We start from the raw sequence: 21,153 nt of genomic DNA, 5'->3' as shown, positions 1-21,153 counted from the left end.
ACAGAAAATATAATTTATACTTAGAAAATAAATTTCTCACTATTTTCATGCAAAATAACAATATCTCAAAAGTTGTGTGTTTTTAACTCTAATGGTGTCATTTACTTATAGGGAAAGATAGGAGAATTCTGGTTGAATTAATAGAGCACAAATTATACTTATTTGGTAGAAAAACTAGTCTCCTAGTTTAACTAAGAGAAGGGGGCAACACACCTTAGTTAAATATACTATGGTTACTACCACTCGTATGTATTATGAGGGAATTTTGGACCTCTCCTGTAGTTAATTATATGTGCTTCTTGGACTTTTAACTTAACATTTTATAATTTAATCTAATCCAATACATGTTTTTCTATTTCCCAAAATAAATAGCATTTATTAAAATAATTTTCAATTAAATAATGTTCTCAATCCAATTCTAATTCCGTTAAAGTTATGACAACTCTACCGTAAGAGAATCTATAAAAAAATATATTTAATTTCCTTATCCAGCGGATTCACAATGACCAATTAATTTAATTCTATTTTTGAACTTCAATTATTTGATTTAAATAATAATTCAAAAAACTTAAATTAGTTCTCAAGTCATTTTCATACTTATGAGAAAACACATTCATTTCCAAATGTGACTCATTTCTCCAAATTTATCATTTCCATTCATTTTCGTTAATTTAATTATATATGCAATTCATTTATGGTTTTAGCGAGCTACTAGAGGGATCAATTGAAAATATATAATTATGGCTCAAATGGTTTATAATTAAGTTCCAACTTTTTGTCTATTAATTATAAACTCATTTAGTCATAAACTCATTTCACTATAATATTGTGACTAAGCTCTCTCTAATTACATACCATTACGAAAGTTACTCGATCAGTGCTCATTCAATTACCTTGTCATAAGTGTGTTACCCTTACTAGGATATCTAATGTCCACAAAACCAACTAAAAATTTGACTAAGTCAAGTGCACCTATCAATTAATAGTATAGCTACGGTGAGTAAAAATATCGTTCTCACGAAGATTAAAATTATTAGTAATTACTGTCTTTCTATTATTTAACCTATAAATTTGAATGATCGATTGAAAACTAAAATTAACTAAATTAATTAACTACGAACGCGACAAAGAACAAGTCAAGAAAATAATTAATTAACAACCAAGAAGCAAAATATTACCTAGGAAAGAATTCACCTAGACTTCATCTATCTCTATCAATCTAAATTATGTAATTTCTTCACTTAGTATCTTGATTCGTAGAAATCCCTAAATTATGCTAATATCTTTATTCAAGACTAAGAGCAACTGACTCTAGGTTGATTAATTGAAATTTCTTTCTAATTAAAACTCCTATTATCGCATTAGCTCGATCTATGGATTTACTATTATTTTGACTCTAATCCAGTAGATTTATATATTCCTATTTCTCGGATTGCATGAAACTCTACTAAATTACGCTAGATTTATTCTTAAATAGGGTCTATTCCTCCCTTGATTTAAGCACATCAAACATTGATCAATAGTTTATAAATATTAAACCAAGAATTAAGCACATATAATTGAGAACAATATCTAAGTCTTTATTGCGTAAAATAAAAATCAAAAGACAGAATTCATCATAAGGTGCATCTTCCTAGGTATTTAGAAAATTAGTTCATACATGCAAATAAAAACATCCCAAAGATTAAGAAACAAAGAAACTCATAATAATCTCCAAAGAAATCAAAAGGGAGTCTTCACTTGATGGAAATTTGCTTCAGAATCCGATTCAATGGTGTTTTTCGAGTTGTTTTCTTGAATATTCTATGACGGTTCCCTCTTATCTTCTTATTTTTGTCATATATAGGTCTTAGAATGCCCGAAAAACCCTAAAAATCACGTTTTTTTCGCTGTTAGGAGCATAAAATTCACCATTAATATCGAATAGTCACCCAAAAACACTTTAAGAATAAGACTAAAACATGTTACTTTTAGCACCTATCAATATCCTTAATCTCTTTGGGATAAATTCATTCTCCCAATATAATCTTATTTTATCTCATGGTAATTATTACATCTTCATGAAAAGTCAACTACTATCAAATAGTAATTAAGTCATTTATCACAAAATCAAACAATTCGTGACCACATTTAGTTTTCATGTATCATGTAATGCCAATGAGAGGATATCATTTACCCATTTCTTGGGCTATGAATTTCACTATTGGTAGTAATTCTACATATTGGAAAAGTCGTATATCTGACGTACTAGTTTTCGGTTCCTTATCTATTTGAACTCAAGCTTTTACTTGCATCAAAACATACGAGTCACACATACATAGTCCATCATCCACTCAAGATTAAGGAATAACACACTATGAATGTCACAAGTGAATAAATCCATTAATGGATTTGTGATCCATTCTACTTGGGTTTTTTCCAATGTATTGTTAGTCTGATCAGTCACATCTATGTCTCTATCTTCTAGAGTCATCTGCTCCGATACTTAAGATAAAACATCTCCCAAATTGGATTTGATAAACAACATATTAACCTTTCAATCGACTTGCTCATTTCCGGTTAGACTAAAGATATGTTTAGGTTCATCTACTAATATAAGTTGTCTTTCCGTATTACGACCCGACCACGTAATACCACTTAGTACCAGTTAAACATTAGATAACCGGTAAGCAATATTTGTTTCCATTTTGCTTTGCGTGCAAAAACCATTGAGGACAATATACAAATGATATTAATATAATTTATGAATAGTTTTATTAAATCAATCTATTTGAAAAAGTACAAATATATAAAACGAATATACTACACTTAGAGCACCAGATCCAACAGTTTATAGACTGCATAGGTAGAGCCAGTGAGCTGACAAGTGTTCTATAAGAGTATAGTAAAATAATAATAAAAATATTTAAAAAAAGAGATACATGTTAATTTTTTAAAGTTACTTATGAAATAAAAAATACACTACCAATGTATCAAATACTCACCCAAACTATATTTAAAATTTAGAAACAATTATTTTTGTTTTAGATTGTAAATGAATTTATATATTGAACTATATATTAAAAATTAATTTTTTTTGAAAATTTTAAATGTTATTTTTTGGATTTTTCAGTGTTTAATATAACAAACTAAAATTAAATCTAAATGTTGTGATTCATTGATATCATCTAATTGAAACCGAACTAAATTATAAAAAACACAAATCTAATGGAATTGTCGGCTCCACTCTTATCAGTCTCATGGGGTTTTTTTCTTAGCCCTAATAATGTTCATATATAGTACCATACCAGTAATAATGAAATAGTATTAAATTTCCTCAAAATCGGAGCAGCAAACCCTTCCAAAAAGGGAAATCAACTTTGAGTTGAGCAAGATGATGTAATTCGTAGTGGGAACCCTTCGCCATAATTTCTCTTCTTCACAATCCAATAACTAACGTCGGCCAAATTTCAATTACTTCTAATATATAAATTGCCAACCACATGGCCTTTATGATTGACTTGCATACCATTAACTTAAAATGAGCAGACATATAAGGATGACTTGGATCTAAAACAAAGAAAAAGATATTACATGAAGCTAGTTGTGTCAAGGTAGTTGCCGACTAAGTTATCATCATGCTCATCAAACAAACGGTGGATTGAAGGATTCATTGGATGAGGACCAAATGGGATGAACATTAAGGGAAGGATGGGGAAAATAAGCCCACCATTTGATTTGAATTCTCTTAAATTGCAGGAATGGGCTACAATTTCTGACTGTAACCTATTCCTAGGTTAAGGGGGAAGTAATACAGAATTAAGGTGGGAACGGGGACATTGGCGGCCGAGATGGTGTATAGATTTAGGAATGATAATTTGTCTAATGGATTTAGATTCGATGTTAAAATTACTATTTGTTACACATTTGTACTAGATATAGATGGATTTCTTCGGATATCTATAATTACCAATATCTAATCTGAATTTATTGTTTATAAAAAATGCTTCCAATAAAATTTCAACCCAAAATTTCTTATATATAAAATCATGCTTTAATCATCAATATTTACCTTAAACATTAATTATATTTTATGCAAATTAATAAGCGTGGCGTAAAATCAAAATAAAATATTTTTTAAAGTTAAATCTAATAAATAATAAAAAATTAAATATAATATTTTTATAAGAAAAAATATATTCTTTAATATATTATTCTCTTAAATTTCAATTAGTTTATCTTGAATCAGATTCTTTTGCATCCATAAACCTAATCAAATAATCAGATGGGATCATCAGAATTCCTATATTTGTGTTTATCCCATTTATTATTTGATCAATTAAATTAATTAAATTACTTTAAACAAAAAAATTTAATTAATATTTATATAATTAAAACAAATATTATAATTAAAATTAATTAATTTTATAATGTGAGATAAAATTATATTTAGTACATATTATATTACAAAAAAAATAGTACATATACGGGTTTAACTATATATAGTATATCAATTGTTATATGTAAGTAAATTACGAATGTATGATAATTATAAGATTATGATGTTATTGTGTACTTTTTGTCAAGTGAACGGTCATCGTCATTGGAAACACAAATTCGGGATGGTCAATTTTTGATGTGAGATGGTGTGTCAAGCAATGTTCAAGGGCGGTTAGGATGGACGGGAGGGAAAATTTGCATTTGCATTACATCATAAATATATTCTGCATTTGCATTGATTTAATATTTGTTCCTTATATTATGCTTAAATTGTTATTTATGCTATAAATTAAATACTTTATTGTTTGTATGATTATATATAATGATTTAAGATCAGTCTCACACTGAGCTGTTGTAAGCTTATTCCCCATTTTCCTTACCTCTCAAATAGCACAGAAAACTAAAACTCGAAATGGCATCAGAGGGGCTCGGACTAGCAACTCATTTTCCGTTATCGTTATATTAAAATATTCTATTAAAGCTATCTTTAATTATTTAATTTTGGGATTTAAATTATTAAGTATTTTCTTGTTTTTATAATGGAGATTTAAAATTGTTTAACATATTTATTTTAAAGCATGACATCTGGTTAAAAAAATTTTGACATTTGCATGCTTTTCGATATAGAAAACCATTACTTTAAAATATTTTTCCGTTGCTTTATAAATACTTAAATATTTTGATAAAAACTCTTTAAAACCTAATCGTTTCCTAAAAATTACACCTCAACAATATTGTAATTGAATTGATAAGTAAAGCTGGTTTAAATTAATGAATGTTCTTAAAAACAAAAAAAAATGATATTCACATAAATCAACTCAAGTAAAAAGAATGTTCTTACAGGATCACCTCGGTGATCGAATGTAACACTTTTAACTTTGTTGAAACTCCTAAGTCAAGTCAGAGGTGTTACAAAAAAAACATTAATTGGAGTGGTTTTAATCTCCAAATTAAAACACTTTATGAGATATTGTATTTATATCAAATAATTATCTAAAATTATATTGAAAACGTAATCTATATATATAAATCTTAATTATTTTTTCACTTTAACTGAAATTTTTTAATTTAAATTTTCGTTGAACTTTATGGTTTCCCACGTTGGTATGTTCTTCCCTAGTAAATATTTCCGTTTTTCATAAAAGCATGATATTGATATTCATAATATATAACATATTTTTGGGTAAGTAATATCATGGCTACTTTGACAATATGATGTAAATGGGAATTTCTCATTTCAAAGACAATATAAGTTGTTCTGATTGTGACTTGTAGAGAATAAGACGAAGTCTAAATGCTAAATCTATATATAGTGTCCCGACTGGTGACTGAGTATATGTTCTAAGCAACTTAAACTCTTTCTAAGAACATGATGGCAGTACTGTTTGTATATCTTGGATTTATGGTTTTTGGAATAATTTTTCTTTGTTTTCTCTATCGTTTCATAGACAACAATGGCCTCCCTCGAAACTGGCCACTTGTTGGGATGATTCCCACGTTACTTCTCAACATCCATCGCCCTCACGACAAAGTAGCCCAAATCCTCAGACGAAGCAATGGCACCTTCTTTTATACAGGACTTTGGTTTACTAACACTAGCTTCTTAGCCACCTCGGATCCTGAGAATGTGCGTTATATATTGAGCTCCAACAGTTCTGTTTATAATAAAGGTCCTGAATGGCTGAAGCAGTTTGATATCTTCGGCGAAGCACTTTTCAATTCCGACGGCGAGGCATGGAAACGTCACCGCAGAGTTTTCCATGCTTTCTTGAATCACCCTCAGTTCCGGCAATCACTTTCAAAGGTTCTCCATCAACGTCTAGAGGATGCGCTTGTTAAAGTTCTTGAATATGTTTCTGGACGAGAGATGGTGGTGAACTTGCAAGATTTGTTGGTAAGGCATGCGTTTGACATTGGTTGCATAACGGGCGTGGGCTTCAACCCTGGGCTGCTCTCCATTGAATTCCCTGAGAATCGATTCCACAATGCCATGAGTGATACTTTGGAGGCAGCTTTTTACAGATACGTAATGCCTGACAGTCTTTGGAAGTTTCAGAGTTGGCTTCAGATTGGGAAAGAGAAGAAACGGAGTGATGCTTGGAAGGCTTTCGATGATCTTTTAACACAATTTATATCGACCCAACGCCACAAATCCAAGAAATCAGTGGCATCCGCAGGCTCAAATGAAGAGAATGATTTCAATTTCTTGAACTGTTACCTGACAGGACATGAGATAACAGGCCCAACACCAAAAGACAGTCTTATAAGAGACAACCTTGTACATTTTTTGTTTGCCAGTGATGATACTTACAGTTTAACTCTCACTTGGTTCTTCTATCTCATCTCCAAGGCACCCATGGTTGAAAACAAGATCAGAGAAGAAATAAAGAGACACTTATCAATGACACAAGTAGAGGGGGGCTTGCAAATACCATCCAACTACGACGAGTTGAGTAAGCTAACATATCTTCATGCAGCGTTGTGCGAAACCCTAAGACTACATCCACCGATTCCGTTCGAATTCAGAACATGTACAAAGCAGGACTTTCTTCCGAGCGGTCATCGGGTCGATCAAAACACCCGAATCCTAATTGGAATACATGCAATGGGAAGGATGGAAAGCTTATGGGGAGAAGATTGCTATGAGTTCAAGCCAGAAAGATGGATTAGTGAAGATGGGAAGATTAAACGAGAGTCGCCAACTAAATTTAGCGCATTCCTTGCGGGGCCAAGGATTTGTCCAGGGAAAGAGGTGTCGTTTCTGTTGATGAAGGCTACCGCAGCAGCCATCATTCATAACTACAACTTTCATGTGGTGGAAGGGCAGAATATTGGTCCCAAAAACAGTGCGTTTTATCAGATGAAGAAGGGGTTAATGGTTAGGGTTAAGAAGAGATGGAGTTGAGAAATTTGGCTTTACGTTTGAACAAGTAATTAAGAAGTTGCCGTATATATTATATAAAGAAGAATACTTATATATTACAAGTGATTTCCTTCCTGTCTCAGATTCCATCCATGGAATCAGACAATTGGCAGTTAAATGTATCTATGTCTTAAGTGTAATGGATTTCTGTTTGTTTAACAGTGGAAAGAGAAAAGCTTATGTAAAAATTAAAAGGTAATCCTACTGTTTCGGAATTGATTGATAGTTAATAGTTGATTGTTAGTTGTTGATTGTAGATTTGATCAATTGATTTTAAATGTATTTAGTAAAACTTAGTTGATATGTATAAAATGATAAATAAGGGCATGACACGTTTTATTCTTAAGTATTTATTTGTTTATAATACTTTAGTCTTTACTCGGTGAAACTATTTAAATAAAATACTATTACCAAAGAATTAAAAATATCCATTATGAAAATTAATTAGTGAATATTTTTAAAAATTTAAATAAACAAATTTCTTAAGTTCCTTATTAGAAAATATTAACCTTGTAAAAATTGATAAATATTAATAGTGTATCCATATGTAAAAATTGATAAATATTAATAGTGTATCAATATAATTGTAAACTATATTCTTAATGATAATTATGTCATGTTCTTAGAATGTAAATTAATAATAATTATGTCACAGTCTAAATAAATTTGTCAAGCAGCATATTTCAATTAATTTAAAGTTGCATAAGCAATTATTTTTACACAAGTAAATTGAAAATAAATTAAGAGTACATAAATATTCAAGGATGAATGGGCTCGATTGAAAATTTTTCGTGGCAATGTTGATTTTTTTAGGTTCACGGTGAATTTTTAGTTTTGAGATTTACTTTGGCCTTTGGAGGTGAAAGTGAAAATGAGAGAATAGAGGCTACTGATATATTGACACCCTTATTAGGTTTAGAGAGCATGTAGCAAAGGGAGTAATTTTAAGCAAGGAGGGTCAGATATGTCATTCCACATATCTCATTCCCAATCAACTATTAAAAAAAGTTGCCCATCCCAACGTTTTTGTTTTGGAGGTTTTAGCTCAACAAGCTCTTGCAAACCTCCATTCATCAAACACTAAAATTAGAGGGTTTGATTACCCAATTCTCTATTGTGCCAAAATCAGTTAAAAAAGGCCAAAAACTCTGTTTACCAAACACCCCATATGTAAAAATTATTAGATTATGCTACGCTTATTACATGAGTAAAAATAGTTATGTAATAAATTTGTTGAAGTAAGATATGTTGAATGAAGCTGAGTGACATTCGGTAGTGCTCACTGTAGGCCACCATTGAGGCAACTTGTTACTTGTCTTATTTGGTTTGGTAATTTAACGAAGAAAATATTTGGATTTGTCAATTTGTTGTTATTTTGAATATATTATGATCCATCTATGGAAACCAATCTTTAGCTTTTGAAAAATAAATTGAATACAAGTGAATCAATTTAACCCTTAGAATCGATGAAGATTGAGTTGTTGATTTGGAAATCATATCTTTGATTGATTGTGATTTGATTATTAATGATTATTAGCTATTTTAAGGAGTTAATTAGTGTTCACTTGTATTCTATGTTAGCAAGCCAAAAGTTATACATTTTTTGAGGCTTGTCTAGGTTTTGTATGAGAGCTTATTAAGTGCATTCTAATATGTTCATTGAGGAACTATTTTTGTGATACAGTGCAAACTAAATTGTAAATATTGTTGAGTGTTTATTGGTTAAGATCTTAAAGGGAGGATTTGGAAGTGAGTTTTCTGGTGTGTAGGTACAAATGTGAGATTTTTATACTTAGAGAGTGATAGAGTGTGAATCACTTGTTGTATTGTGGATTAAAGATAGTTAAGTTATTACGTATATTTAATTTATTGAGAAATTATTATGTTTAATTTGTTTGGATTGTTATTTAACTACTTTTGTTAATTTACTTTTATTTATTGTTAATTATAGATAAATTTTAATTAATTTTTTATTTTATATTATTTCGCGGATTCAAATATCCGACATATGATTGAAAATGTTAAATTCAAAATTATTTTACAAATTTAAATATTCGGCAAATAATGATATTTAATTTGGATTCAAATTTAAATAATAATTAGAGAATTGGATTAACCCAAATATTGGAGATATTCCACATGCTTCCATTTCTATGTATAGTTAATAATTGTTAAGTAGTTTTAATTATTTCTATTTATTTTCTACTTTTTTTATAATAAAGTGTTAAAAGATATTTTAATGAGATTTAATTATGTGGTTAAGGTTTGTATATAAATTTATGTAGAGGGGGAATTTTTTATATTAAACAATATCATTTTTCTTATTTATTTAGTTTTGATTTTTTAAATACTAATTAAGGTAGAGATAATATACTATTTTAATCTCTGAATTTGGAAACTATGTTTACTTTGATATCTGTGTTTTTTTTTTCATTTTGATAATTGAATTTGTCAACTAGATTTATTTTGGTATTTGAACTTAGATTTCATCAAGATTTAATGAATTGGTTGGTTGGTCTAAAAACCAACTAATATACTGGTCCAAACAAAAATGTTGAATCAATTGAATTGAAAATGGCTCGAAATCGGTAAAAATCAAAATTTGGAACAAAAACCAGTAATTAAACAGGTTGAACATGTTTAATAATTTTTTTTTACGAATTTTTAATTATTTATTTAATTATTGCTGGTTTAGTAGTTAAACCGAACAAACCAATTAAATCAGAAACCAGTGGTTTGACCAATTCAACTACTATTCCGGTGATTAGAACATTGTATATGACACTCTAAAATTGTACCATGTCACCTAAATATAAATATATATATTTTTTTAATTTTTCAAGTGATGATAAGACACAATCTCAAAGTGTCAGGTTATCAAACTTTTATATTTTTCAAGTTTAGGGATCAAAATGAATTTAATTGTCAAGTTCGGATACCAAAACAAATAAAAAAATAAGTATCAAAATGGACTTAATTGCCATGTTTAGAATAAAAAATTATATTAAGGATATGAAGTGGTTTAATCCTCAAATTAAAATACTTCATAAGATTATTGTATTTATATCTGTTAAGTATGACTCATATTTTCAGTCAAATTTGAAAAATAATCTTTTAGTTAAACTCTGTTTATTTATTTCAGTCAAACACTGATTAGTTTAGATTATTTTATTATTATTTGACATATGAATTTAGCTTATAAATAGGCTCTTTTACAACCTTAGAAAAAAAAACACCCATTAGAGATTAGAACTCATAACACATTTAGAGAATTTTGTGTTTACGTTTTGAGGGTTCTTTGTTTTCGGGATTTGGGGTTTAGTTTTATCTCCATCTTTTGTACTCTTCATTCTTTTGTCATTATAATAAAATTATCTTTGCTCGTGGTTTTTTATCCTCTTTGGAGTATTTTTTCCACGTTAAATTTGTGTGTTCAATTTCTCAATTTTTGTTACTTGTTGCTTAATGGGGACGATCCTAACAAGTGGTATCAAGAGCTAGTTCAAAGATCAGCCCATCAGATATGGCAACAACAAGGTTTGAAATTGAGAAGTTCGATGGTGAGACAAATTTCAATCTGTGGCAAGTTCGGATGATGGCAATTCTAGTTCAATCCAGTTTGAAAAAGGTTGTTATCGGGAAAAAGCCTGAGAATCTAAATAAAACAGAATGGGAAGAGCTTGATGAAAAGGCCTTGTCTGCAATCCAGTTGTGCCTCGCGAATACGGTATTGCACGAGGTATTGATAGAAAAGACCTCATCTGCCTTGCGGAAAAGGTTAGAAACTCTTTATACGACTAAGTCTCCGGTTAACCGTTTAGTGTTGAAACAATGTCTATTTACGTTTCGCATGAACGAATGTGAGCTTTTTAGAGATCACATCAGTCAATTCATTACTCTTTAAAATGATTTAAAGAACGTTGAGGTTCATATTGATGATGAAGATCAAGCTATGCTATTATTTTGCTCTTTACCCCCTTTATACAAGTCTTTCAAGGAGACCCTGATTTATGGCAGAGACAAACTCTCGTTCGAATATGTGAAGGGTCATTTGTTGAGTAGAGACAAAATCGACAATGAGCTTCATTTGGATAGCAAGGCAGATAGGCAAGCTTCCGTTTTGATAACATCAAAGAAACGAGACAAAAGGTGTCGCTATTGTAAAAAGTTAGGTCACGTCAAAGCAGATTGTTATAAACTGCGAAATAAAAGAGCTGCTGAGAGTAACGAAGAAGATGTAGCTGGTGCTAATTTGGCCGATGAAAGCGGTGATGATTTTCTGTTAGTGTCAACGAGCGATAACTCCAAGCTCGCGTCCAAGTGGATCCTAGATTTGGGATGTTCTTTCCACATGTGTCTCAATAGAAAATGGTTCTTTACATACAGTTCGGTTGAAGGTGGAGTTGTGCGCATGGGAAACGATTCATCTAGTAAGGTAGTTGGTATTGGAACTATTAAAATCAGGACACACGATGGGACAATTAGGACACTCTCAGATGACAGGTATGTACCTGATTTACGAAAGAATCTCATCTCCTTGAGTATTTTAGACTTGAAAGTATGCAGAATCAACATCAAGTCGAGTGGTATTAAAGTATCTCGTAGAGCTCTCATTTTGTTAAAAGGTAAAAGAACTGGCAATCTTTATATTCTGGAAGGTTCTACAGTGACCAGTGAAATCGGACGTCCCTTGTCCGTTACACAGTCGAAGTCAACTCGTTTGGAGCGGAGGCAACTTGGTCATGGGACGAAAAAATGTATGACCGTTTCGTTGAAGAGAGGTTCTCTTTTGGATGCAGGTTTTGAAAAGTTAGGGCACTGTGTTCGTGAAAATTAGACCCGGGTTAGTTTTGATTTGGCAGTGTACAAGTCGAAGACTAGAAGTCTTCCAGTTTCTAAGCACAGATTCGACTCAGTTAATTCCCTACATAGTTCAAGATAGGCTCGTGGCGGGATTTGGCAAAGATGGCGTTGTAGAAATATGAGTCAAGGTGGAGATTTGTTAAGCATGACTCCTATTTTCAGTCAAAATTGAAAAATAATCTTTTAGTTAAACTCTGTTTATTTGTTTCAGTCAAACACTGATTAGTTTAGATTATTTTATTATTATTTGACATATGAATTTAGCCTATAAATAGGCTCTTTTACAACCTCAGAAAAAAAACACCCATTAGAGATTAGAACTCATAACACATTTAGAGAATTTTGTGTTTACATTTTGAGGGTTCTTTGTTTTCGGGGTTTGGGGTTTAGTTTTATCTCCATATTTTGTACTCTTCATTTTTTTGCCATTATAATAAAATTATCTTTGCCCGTGGTTTTTTATCCTCTTTGGAGGAGTTTTTCCACGTTAAATTTGTATGTTCAATTTCTCAATTTATTCCTCTATTTTGTTACTTGTTGCTTAATTGGGACGATCCTAACAATATCAAATAATTATCATAAAAAATGTATTATAGATAATTCTTATTTTTTTTCATTTTAACTGAAATTTTTTAATTTAAATTTTCGTTCAACTTTCTTGTTTTCCATATTGTTATGTTCTTCCCTAGTAAATATTTTCGTAAAAGCATGATATTGATATTCATAATATATACCATTTTGGGTAATTACTATCATGGCTTCTTTGACAATATGATATAAATGGGAATCTCTCATTTCAAAGACAATATAAGTTGTTCTGATCAGGGATTTAAATTGCGGTTGCGGCCGTGTTTTCAGTCGCATTGTGTTTATCACGGTTGCGAACATAACAGATGCTATTGTAGTTATTGTAGGTATCGCGGTCGTAAATTTTTAAAAAAAATCACACAACTTATTGTAAAATATAATAGCGGTTTTGGCAGTAGCGGTTTCGGACGGTGCCGCTACCGCTATATAACGGCCGCTATATAAATCCCTGGTTCTGATTGTGACTTGTAGAGAAGAAGACGAAGGCTAAACGCTAAATCTATATATAGTGTCCCGATTGGTGATTGAGTATATATCCTAAGCAACTTAAACTCTTTCTTAGAACATGATGGCATTACTGTTTGTATATCTTGGAGTTATGGTTTTTGGAATAATTTTTCTTTGTTTTCTCTATCGTTTCATAGACAACAATGGCCTCCCTCGAAACTGGCCATTTGTAGTGATGATTCCCACGTTACTTCTCAACATCCATCGCCCTCATGGCAAAGTTGCCCAAATCCTCAGACGAAGCAATGGCACCTTCTTTTATAGAGGACTTTGGTTCACTAACACCAGCTTCTTAGCCACCTCGGATCCTGAGAATGTACATTATATATTGAGCTCCAATAGTTCTGTTTATTTGAAAGGTTCTGAATGGCTGAAACATTTTGATATCTTCGGCGAAGCACTTTTCAATTCCGATGGTGAGGCATCGAAACGTCATGGAAAAGCTTTCCATGCTTTCTTCAATCACCCACAAATCCGGCAATCACTTTCAAAGGTTCTCCATCAACGAATAGAGGAAGCTCTTGTTGAAGTGCTTGAATATGTTTGTAGACGAGAGATTGTGGTGAACTTGCAATATTTGTTTGCAAGGCATGCTTTCGACATCGGTTGTATTATGGGCATGGGCTTTAACCCTGGCGTACTTTCCATCGAATTCCCAGAAAATCGATTCCACAAAGCCACGAATGCTGCTATGGAAGCAGCTTTTTACAGTTATGAGAAACAACATTATACAATTTCTGTTTGGCAGTGAAGGTACTTACGGGTTAACAAGAGAAGAAATAAAGAGACACTTAACAATGAAACAAGTGGAGGGGGGCTTGCACATACCATCCAACTATGACGAGTTGAGTAAGCTAACATATCTTCATGCGGCGGTTTGTGAAACCCTAAGGCTATATCCACTGGTTCCTTTTGAATTCAGATCATGTACAAAGCCGGACTTTCTTCCGAGTGGTCATCGGGTGGATCGGAGCACCCGAGTCTTAATCGGAATACATGCAATGGGAAGGATGGAAAGCTTATGGGGAGAAGATTGCTATGAACTCAAGACAGAACGGTGGATAAGTTAAGAAGGAAAGATTAAAAGAGAGTCACCAAGCGAATTTTGCTCATTCCTTGCGGGACCAAGAATTTGTCCAGGGAAAGAGGTGTCGTTTCTGGTGATGAAAGCGACCGTCGCTGCGATCATGCATAGCTATAATGTTGATGTACTTGAAGGCCAAAATATTAGCTCCAAAAACAGTGTGCTTTGTAAGATGAAGAAGGGGTTAATGGTTGGTGTTAAGAAGAGATGGAGTTAAGGAATTTGCAGAATTAAAGTGATAATTAAGAAACCTCGTTTAGCCTGATGGTCAAGTTCCTGTTATAATTCAAAAAAAAAAATTGTAATTAAGAAGTGTTACCATATATATACTTATATAACCATATAGTCTAACGTGGGTTAATGTTTTTATCAACTAAAAATTGCACTGGATTAAAATTTAATTTAAATATTTAATTATAATTCAAAAAAAATGTAATTAAGAAGTGTTACCATATATATACTTATATAATCATATAGTCTAACGTGGGTTAATGTTTTTATCAACTAAAAATCGCACTGGATTAAAAGTTAATTTAAATATTTAATTATGTTTTTATATTTTAGACAATGAAAGTTTATATTATTATTATTTGTGTTTGTTGTTTTGCCTTATTTTTTAGATATTTTCCTGTATTTTAATTTTTATGAATTTCTTTCAATTTTTTTCATGATAAGTAGAAGATTTTGACATATTAAATGCAAAAAAAGAATCAAAAGTATTTGCAAGTTGCCAGTCGAGAGACGGAGTGGTGTCTCCATTTTTACCGCAGACTGTGCCTTTTAATCAGTTGCCTACTATTAGACCATATTAAATATAGAAACCCCACAAAAGTTAATGATGTTCCTTAGTCGTATCCAACACCGGAATAGGGTACGAGGTATTACCAGGACACATACTCTTGTAAATATATTTAACCGAGTTATAAAATTTCATCTAAATTATAACTTTCAAAATTATTGACATGCTTTTATAACTCTTCACAATATATCCTCAAAATATTATAATATTAATAAATAGGGCCTACGAGACCCGATACATATTAATGCAATTAAATGCTTCATTTTCATTTCATTCAATTCGCAATTTCTCATTGTAGCGACCTAAAAATTTGGGTACGGGCGCCAGTCGAAGTGGTTATTGAAAATTTGAAAACTGTGTCTCGATTTTATTTCAAAAACGGAGTCGCCACCGATCTTTTTTCTAGGTGTGATCGGACACCAAATAAATTCTCTTTTTTAAAAGAAAAATTATTTTTCAAATTTTCTAAAAAAAATCGATTTTAGGTCCACGTCAAAATCCAGAGAAAATTAGAGTTCAGGAGTCAGTTACGCGCGAGGAAGGTATTAGCACTCCCGCGACGCCCAAAATTGGTATCTCGTTAAACGCACGTTGTCTTCATTTTCAAAAATACGAGTTCAATTTAATATTAGTCGTGATCCGATTGAAACACGAGAATTTTAAAGCACAACAACTTTTTTTTTTGAAAACACGATTTTTTTTTTAAATACAAGAATTTTAGAAACACGAAATTTTTTTTAAAAACACGAAAATTTTGAAACACGAGGTTTTTTTTTGAAAACACGAATTTTCTTTTTGAAACACGAAAATTTTTAAAACACAAAATTTGTTTTTGAAAACATAAAAATTTTGATAAAAACGAAGCACGAGAATTTTTTTTGAAACACGAAAATTTATGAAACACGGTCAATTTTTTTGAAAACACGAAAATTTTTGAAAGACGAGAATTTTTTTTTAAACACAAAAATTTATGAAACACGGAAATCATTTTTTTTGAAAACAAGAAAATTTTGAAATACGAGAATTTTGAAAACACGGGAAATTTTTTTGAAAACACGAAAATTTTTGAAACACGATTTTTTTAAGAAGTACCATATTTAACACGAATCAATGATATTCATCCCTACATGGCGATGAAATCATCGAATTAGTGCCAAATCGATTCAACTTAATATTTAATCGTGATTCTATTAAAACACGAGAATTTAAAAAACATGAGGATTTTAGAATATTTTCGATTTTTTTAAAGGACGTATCGTGTTTAACACAAACCGATGATATTCACCCAATATAGCGATGAAATCAACGATTTAATGTTAAATCGATTCGTTGCCTTATTTATTGAAATTATTCGAATTTAAAAAAAATAAAAACATAAATACAAAATAAAAATACTTAAAAATGTGCAACAAATATTAAAAAATAAAACAACATTTATATATTTAGACAAAATTAAGAACTCAAGAATTTACCAAACCCAATGTTATGGGCTGTTTGGGCCTTTCTTTTTTTTTGCTGTTGGGCTGCTGCTTATTAGGCTGCCAAGGGTCTGGGCCGATGTTGCTGCTGGTTTGGGCTGCGCTGGAGCTACTGGGCCTGGCGGATTTGGGCTGCAGTTGGGCCTGTTAAAAAGGCTTGCTATTAATTTCTGCTGCTTCTTTTTTTTACTTTATTGTTTTTTGGGTTTTGCTTTTTTTTTGGGCCTAGGGCTGCTGGTGCGGGCCTGTTGTAGATCGGGTCGGGTCGACTTCCGGGTCGGGTCGGTTTGACCGGAATATTAGTTTTTTTTTAAAATTTTTTATCTCACTTTTTTTCTTCCTTCTTCTTTCTGTTTTCTTTCTTTTTTTCTCTTTCTCTTTCTTTCTTCTCTTTTCTTTCTCTTTTTTCTTTCTTTCCCGATCAGCCCCCTACCGTTTTCTCTGTTGCTGGTGGCACTTCCTCCGCCTACGGTGCGACGGCCGGCGGCGGCGCACGGTTGTCTCCACTTCCCCCATCTTTCTTCTTTTCTCTTTCTCTTTTTTTCTCTTTTGCTTGTTGTTTCTTTCTTTCTTTTTTTTTTTGCTTTTTGGTTGTTTGGCTAGTTGTCGGGAGTGTGGTGTCGCGGTGGTGGGCCGGTGGCGCGAGCATGACGGCGGCGGTATGCCTTTTTTTGCTGTTGTTTTTGCTCTTTTTTTTGCTTCTTGCTTGGTTGCCCCCTTCTCTTTCTCTCATTTTCTTCTTTTAAATCCTTCTATTTTGTCTTCTTCTTTGTTTTTAGGTGGTAGTGGAGCAATCATGGCCTAGGGAGGCTGCTGGAGCTGGCCTGATGGTTGCGGCAATTTGACAAGTCCAGGAGGACCAAACTACATATGGTGCAAAGTTTTCTGGGGTAAAAATGCAATTTTAGGAAAATATGGTGCCAAAATGTAATTTATAGAAATTTTAAGGGCTCAAATGTAATTCAGAAAAGTTTAGGGGTAGAAATGTGATTTTGAAAAGTTTAGGGGTCAAAATGCAATTTTGGAAAAGTTTAGGGGTCAAAATGCAAAAATAAAAATAAAAAAAATTCTTTTTTTAAAAAAAACATGAAATTAATCTTGGGCAAAATTCAGTGATTACAGCAGCCCTTCTTTGCTCATCGCTGTGAAACAGGGATAGAGCAAAAACTAAAAAGCATTGAATTTTATTCGACCATCCAAAATTTTTCTTTTTATTTGAAAAGCAGAAATCGAGAATAGCTCGGCGTGCGACCCAAGGCTCAACTCACCTCTTGCAATATGAGTTGATTTTTGAAAAACAAAATTTGAAAAGAATACCTCGGCATGCGACCCGAGGCTCAACTTACCCCTCGCAGTATGAGTTGATTTTTGAAAAACATGAATTGAAAAATACCTCGGCGTGACCCGAGGCTAAACTCACCTCTCGCAATATGAGTTGATTTTTGAAAAACAGAAATTTAAAAGAAATACCTCGGCATGGTCCAAGGCTCAACTCATCTCTAGCAATATAAGTTGATTTTTGAAAAACAGAAATTTAAAAGAAATACCTCGGCATGGTCCGAGGCTCAACTCACCTCTCGCAATATGAGTTGATTTTTGAAAAACAGAAATTTAAAAGAAATACCTCGGCATGGTCCGAGGCTCAACTCACCTCTCGCAATATGAGTTGATTTTTTGAAAAACAGAAATTTAAAAGAAATACCTCGGTATTGTCCGAGGCTCAACCCACCTCTCGCAATATGAGTTGATTTTTGAGAAACAGAAATTTAAAAGAAATACCTCGGCATGGTCCAAGGCTCAACTCACCTCTCGCAATATGAGTTGATTTTTTTTATGAAAAAAAAATTAAAAAAATACCTCAGCGTGACCCGAGGCTCAACTCACCTCTCGCAATATGAGTTGATTTTGAAAAAAACAGAAATTAAAAATACCTCAGCGTGACCCGAGGCTCAACTCACCTCTCATATTATGAGTTGATTTAAAAAAAGACATAAATTAAAAATACCTCAGCGTGACCCGAGGCTCAACTCACCTCTGTATTATGAGTTGATTTTTTAAAAAAGACATAAATTAAAAATATCTCAGCGTGACCCGAGGCTCAACTCACCTCTGTATTATGAGTTGATTTTTTTAAAAAGACATAAATTAAAAATGCCTCAGCGTGACCCTAGGCTCAACTCATATCTGTATTATGAGTTGATTTTTTAAAAAAGACATAAATTAAAAATACCTCAGCGTGACCCGAGGCTCAACTCACCTCTATATTATGAGTTGATTTTAAAAAAAAAACGAAATTAAAAATACCTCAGCGTGACCCGAGGCTCAACTCACCTCTCGTATTATGAGTTGATTTTAAAAAAGACAGAAATTAAAAAAACCTCAGCGTGACCCGAGGCTCAACCCACCTCTGTATTATGAGTTGATTTTTAAAAAAGACATAAATTAAAAATACCTCAGCGTGACCCGAGGCTCAACTCACCTCTGTATTATGAGTTGATTTAAAAAAAAACCGTTGATTTAAAAAAAAACCGAAATTAAAAATACCTCAGCGTGACCCGAGGCTCAACTCACCTCTCGTATTATGAGTTGATATTTGGAAAAAAAAACAGAAAGTGAAAAATATTTCTTGAAAGAAACAGGGTTTCAAAAAACAACTGGTAAAACTAAAAGCCTTCTTCTTCATTGATTCTGTGCAGCTTTCTCCCAGTATTCCTTGCTCTACTGGTATACTTGTATATGTCATTTATGATGTTATTATGATATGCACATGTTTGTCCTAAATGCTTTTGGTGTCTACATGATCATGCAATGCACGCTGGGCTGTTTGTCACGTGCCCCACTTTTGATTTTTGTGAGGGTCCGCATTCATTTCCTCAATTCTTGACTTTTCTCTCCAGTTTTGTACTCATCCTCAAGTTCTGTGAGTAATCCACATCTTCGTATACCACCCTCCTGCCCTCTTGTTGAACTTTGTTCTTGCTTCAGGGTCCTTGTATTTATCAAATTTTCATCCAGGTAATGCTCAACATTCCTTTTGTTTAGAGTATGTCATCTTACCATTTATCATTTAAATGAATCAAACACGAGATGCATAAAAAAACAAAGTAGGCATGAAAGAAATACCTCACATTCAATTTTTCAAAAGCAACAAATCAAAGAAAAATGATAAGGAAGTTCCAATAAAGAAAGCATCATAAAGAAAGGAAAGTGAATTCAATTGCCACAAATGCTCTAGATATCCAACGCATGAACTTCTCCACGTTTCTTCGTCAAGGATCTTTTCGAGGATGGCTTTCTATGTAAAATATTTCGAGCTTCTGAGAATTCTTCAAATATTATAACCTCGCCATTCGACTCCCCATTCAAGTCGTCTTTCTCTTTAAGTCCGAAACTGCTTCATTAGGACACCCTTTCGGGTTTTCATCCTAATCATTTTGTTTATCAAGACGCCCTTTTCGAATTTTCATCTTGATTTTCTTTTTCTTTTTTGTTTTTTTTTGTTTTTTTGTTTTTTTGTTTGTTTTTTTTTGTTTTTTAGGCATAATATTTCTTTATAGCATCTGAGTTCACTGGATTAGGTAATTCTTTCCCATCCATCTCGGTGAGAATCAGAGCTCCTCCTAAGAATGCCTTTTTTACAACGTATGGCCCTTTCCAATTTGGTGACCATTTTCCTCGAAAGTCTTTTTGTATTGGGAGGATCTTTCTCAGTACCAGTTCCCCTTCGCGGAATTCTCTTGGCCGTACCTTTTTATCATGGGCCGTGATCATTCTTTTCTGATACATCTGTCCATGACAAATTGCCTTCAAGCGTTTCCCTTCAATAAGGTTTAGTTGATCATATCGAGCTCGAACCCACTCTGATTCTTCTAACTTTGTCTCCATCAAAACGCGCAGGGATGGGATCTCTACTTCAATAGGCAGAACGACCTCCATCCAATAAACCAGAGAAAAGGGAGTTGCCCCCGTAGACGTCCGTACAGAGGTGCGATATGCGTACAAAGCGAATGGTAGGTTCCTGTGCCTGTCTTTATATGTCTTAGTCATTTTCCCGATAATTCTCTTAATATTTTTGTTGACCCCTTCAACAGCTCCGTTCATTTTCGGGCGATAAGGTGAGGAATTATGATGCTTTGTCTGGAATTGCTCACACACTTCTTTCATCATCTTGTTGTTCAAATTCAAAGCATTATCTGAAATGATTCTCTCAGGCAAACCACATCGACATATGATCTCCTTTTTTAAGAACCTACAGACTATAGCCTTTGTCACATTAGCAAACGAAGTAGCTTCTACCCATTTTGTAAAGTAGTCTATAACCACAAAGATGAATCGATGCCCATTGGAAGCTTTCGGGGAAATTGGCCCTATAACATCCATGCCCCACATAGAAAAAGGCCACGGAGAAGTCATGACATGAAGGGGCGATGGA

At 32.6% G+C, this 21,153-nt stretch overlaps 2 protein-coding genes and 1 pseudogene across 2 annotated transcripts; 2 read left to right on the top strand and 1 right to left on the bottom strand.

The window, feature by feature from the left end:
• The first annotated feature begins 5,834 nt into the window (after nucleotides 1–5,834).
• On the top strand, nucleotides 5,835–7,561 carry LOC107953408 (alkane hydroxylase MAH1). Its single transcript, XM_016888714.2, has one exon. It carries the CDS (start codon nucleotides 5,849–5,851, stop codon nucleotides 7,382–7,384), a length of 1,536 nt encoding a protein of 511 aa, XP_016744203.2. The 5' UTR covers nucleotides 5,835–5,848; the 3' UTR covers nucleotides 7,385–7,561.
• Nucleotides 7,562–13,418: 5,857 nt separating this feature from the next.
• Nucleotides 13,419–14,661, top strand: LOC107955936 (alkane hydroxylase MAH1-like; annotated as a pseudogene).
• Nucleotides 14,662–19,586: 4,925 nt separating this feature from the next.
• On the bottom strand, nucleotides 19,587–20,822 carry LOC121224478 (uncharacterized). The gene is made up of 2 exons (XM_041107877.1): nucleotides 20,436–20,822; nucleotides 19,587–19,700 (listed from the first exon to the last, which is right to left on the bottom strand). Exons 1-2 carry the CDS (start codon nucleotides 20,820–20,822, stop codon nucleotides 19,587–19,589), a joined length of 501 nt encoding a protein of 166 aa, XP_040963811.1.
• Nucleotides 20,823–21,153: the final 331 nt, after the last annotated feature.

Source organism: Gossypium hirsutum, chromosome D12, assembly GCF_007990345.1.
Source record: "Gossypium hirsutum isolate 1008001.06 chromosome D12, Gossypium_hirsutum_v2.1, whole genome shotgun sequence".
Classification (NCBI taxonomy): Eukaryota; Viridiplantae; Streptophyta; class Magnoliopsida; order Malvales; family Malvaceae; genus Gossypium; species Gossypium hirsutum.
The sequence above is the reverse complement of the archived record's forward strand: the minus strand, read 5'-3'. Positions and strand labels throughout refer to the sequence as shown.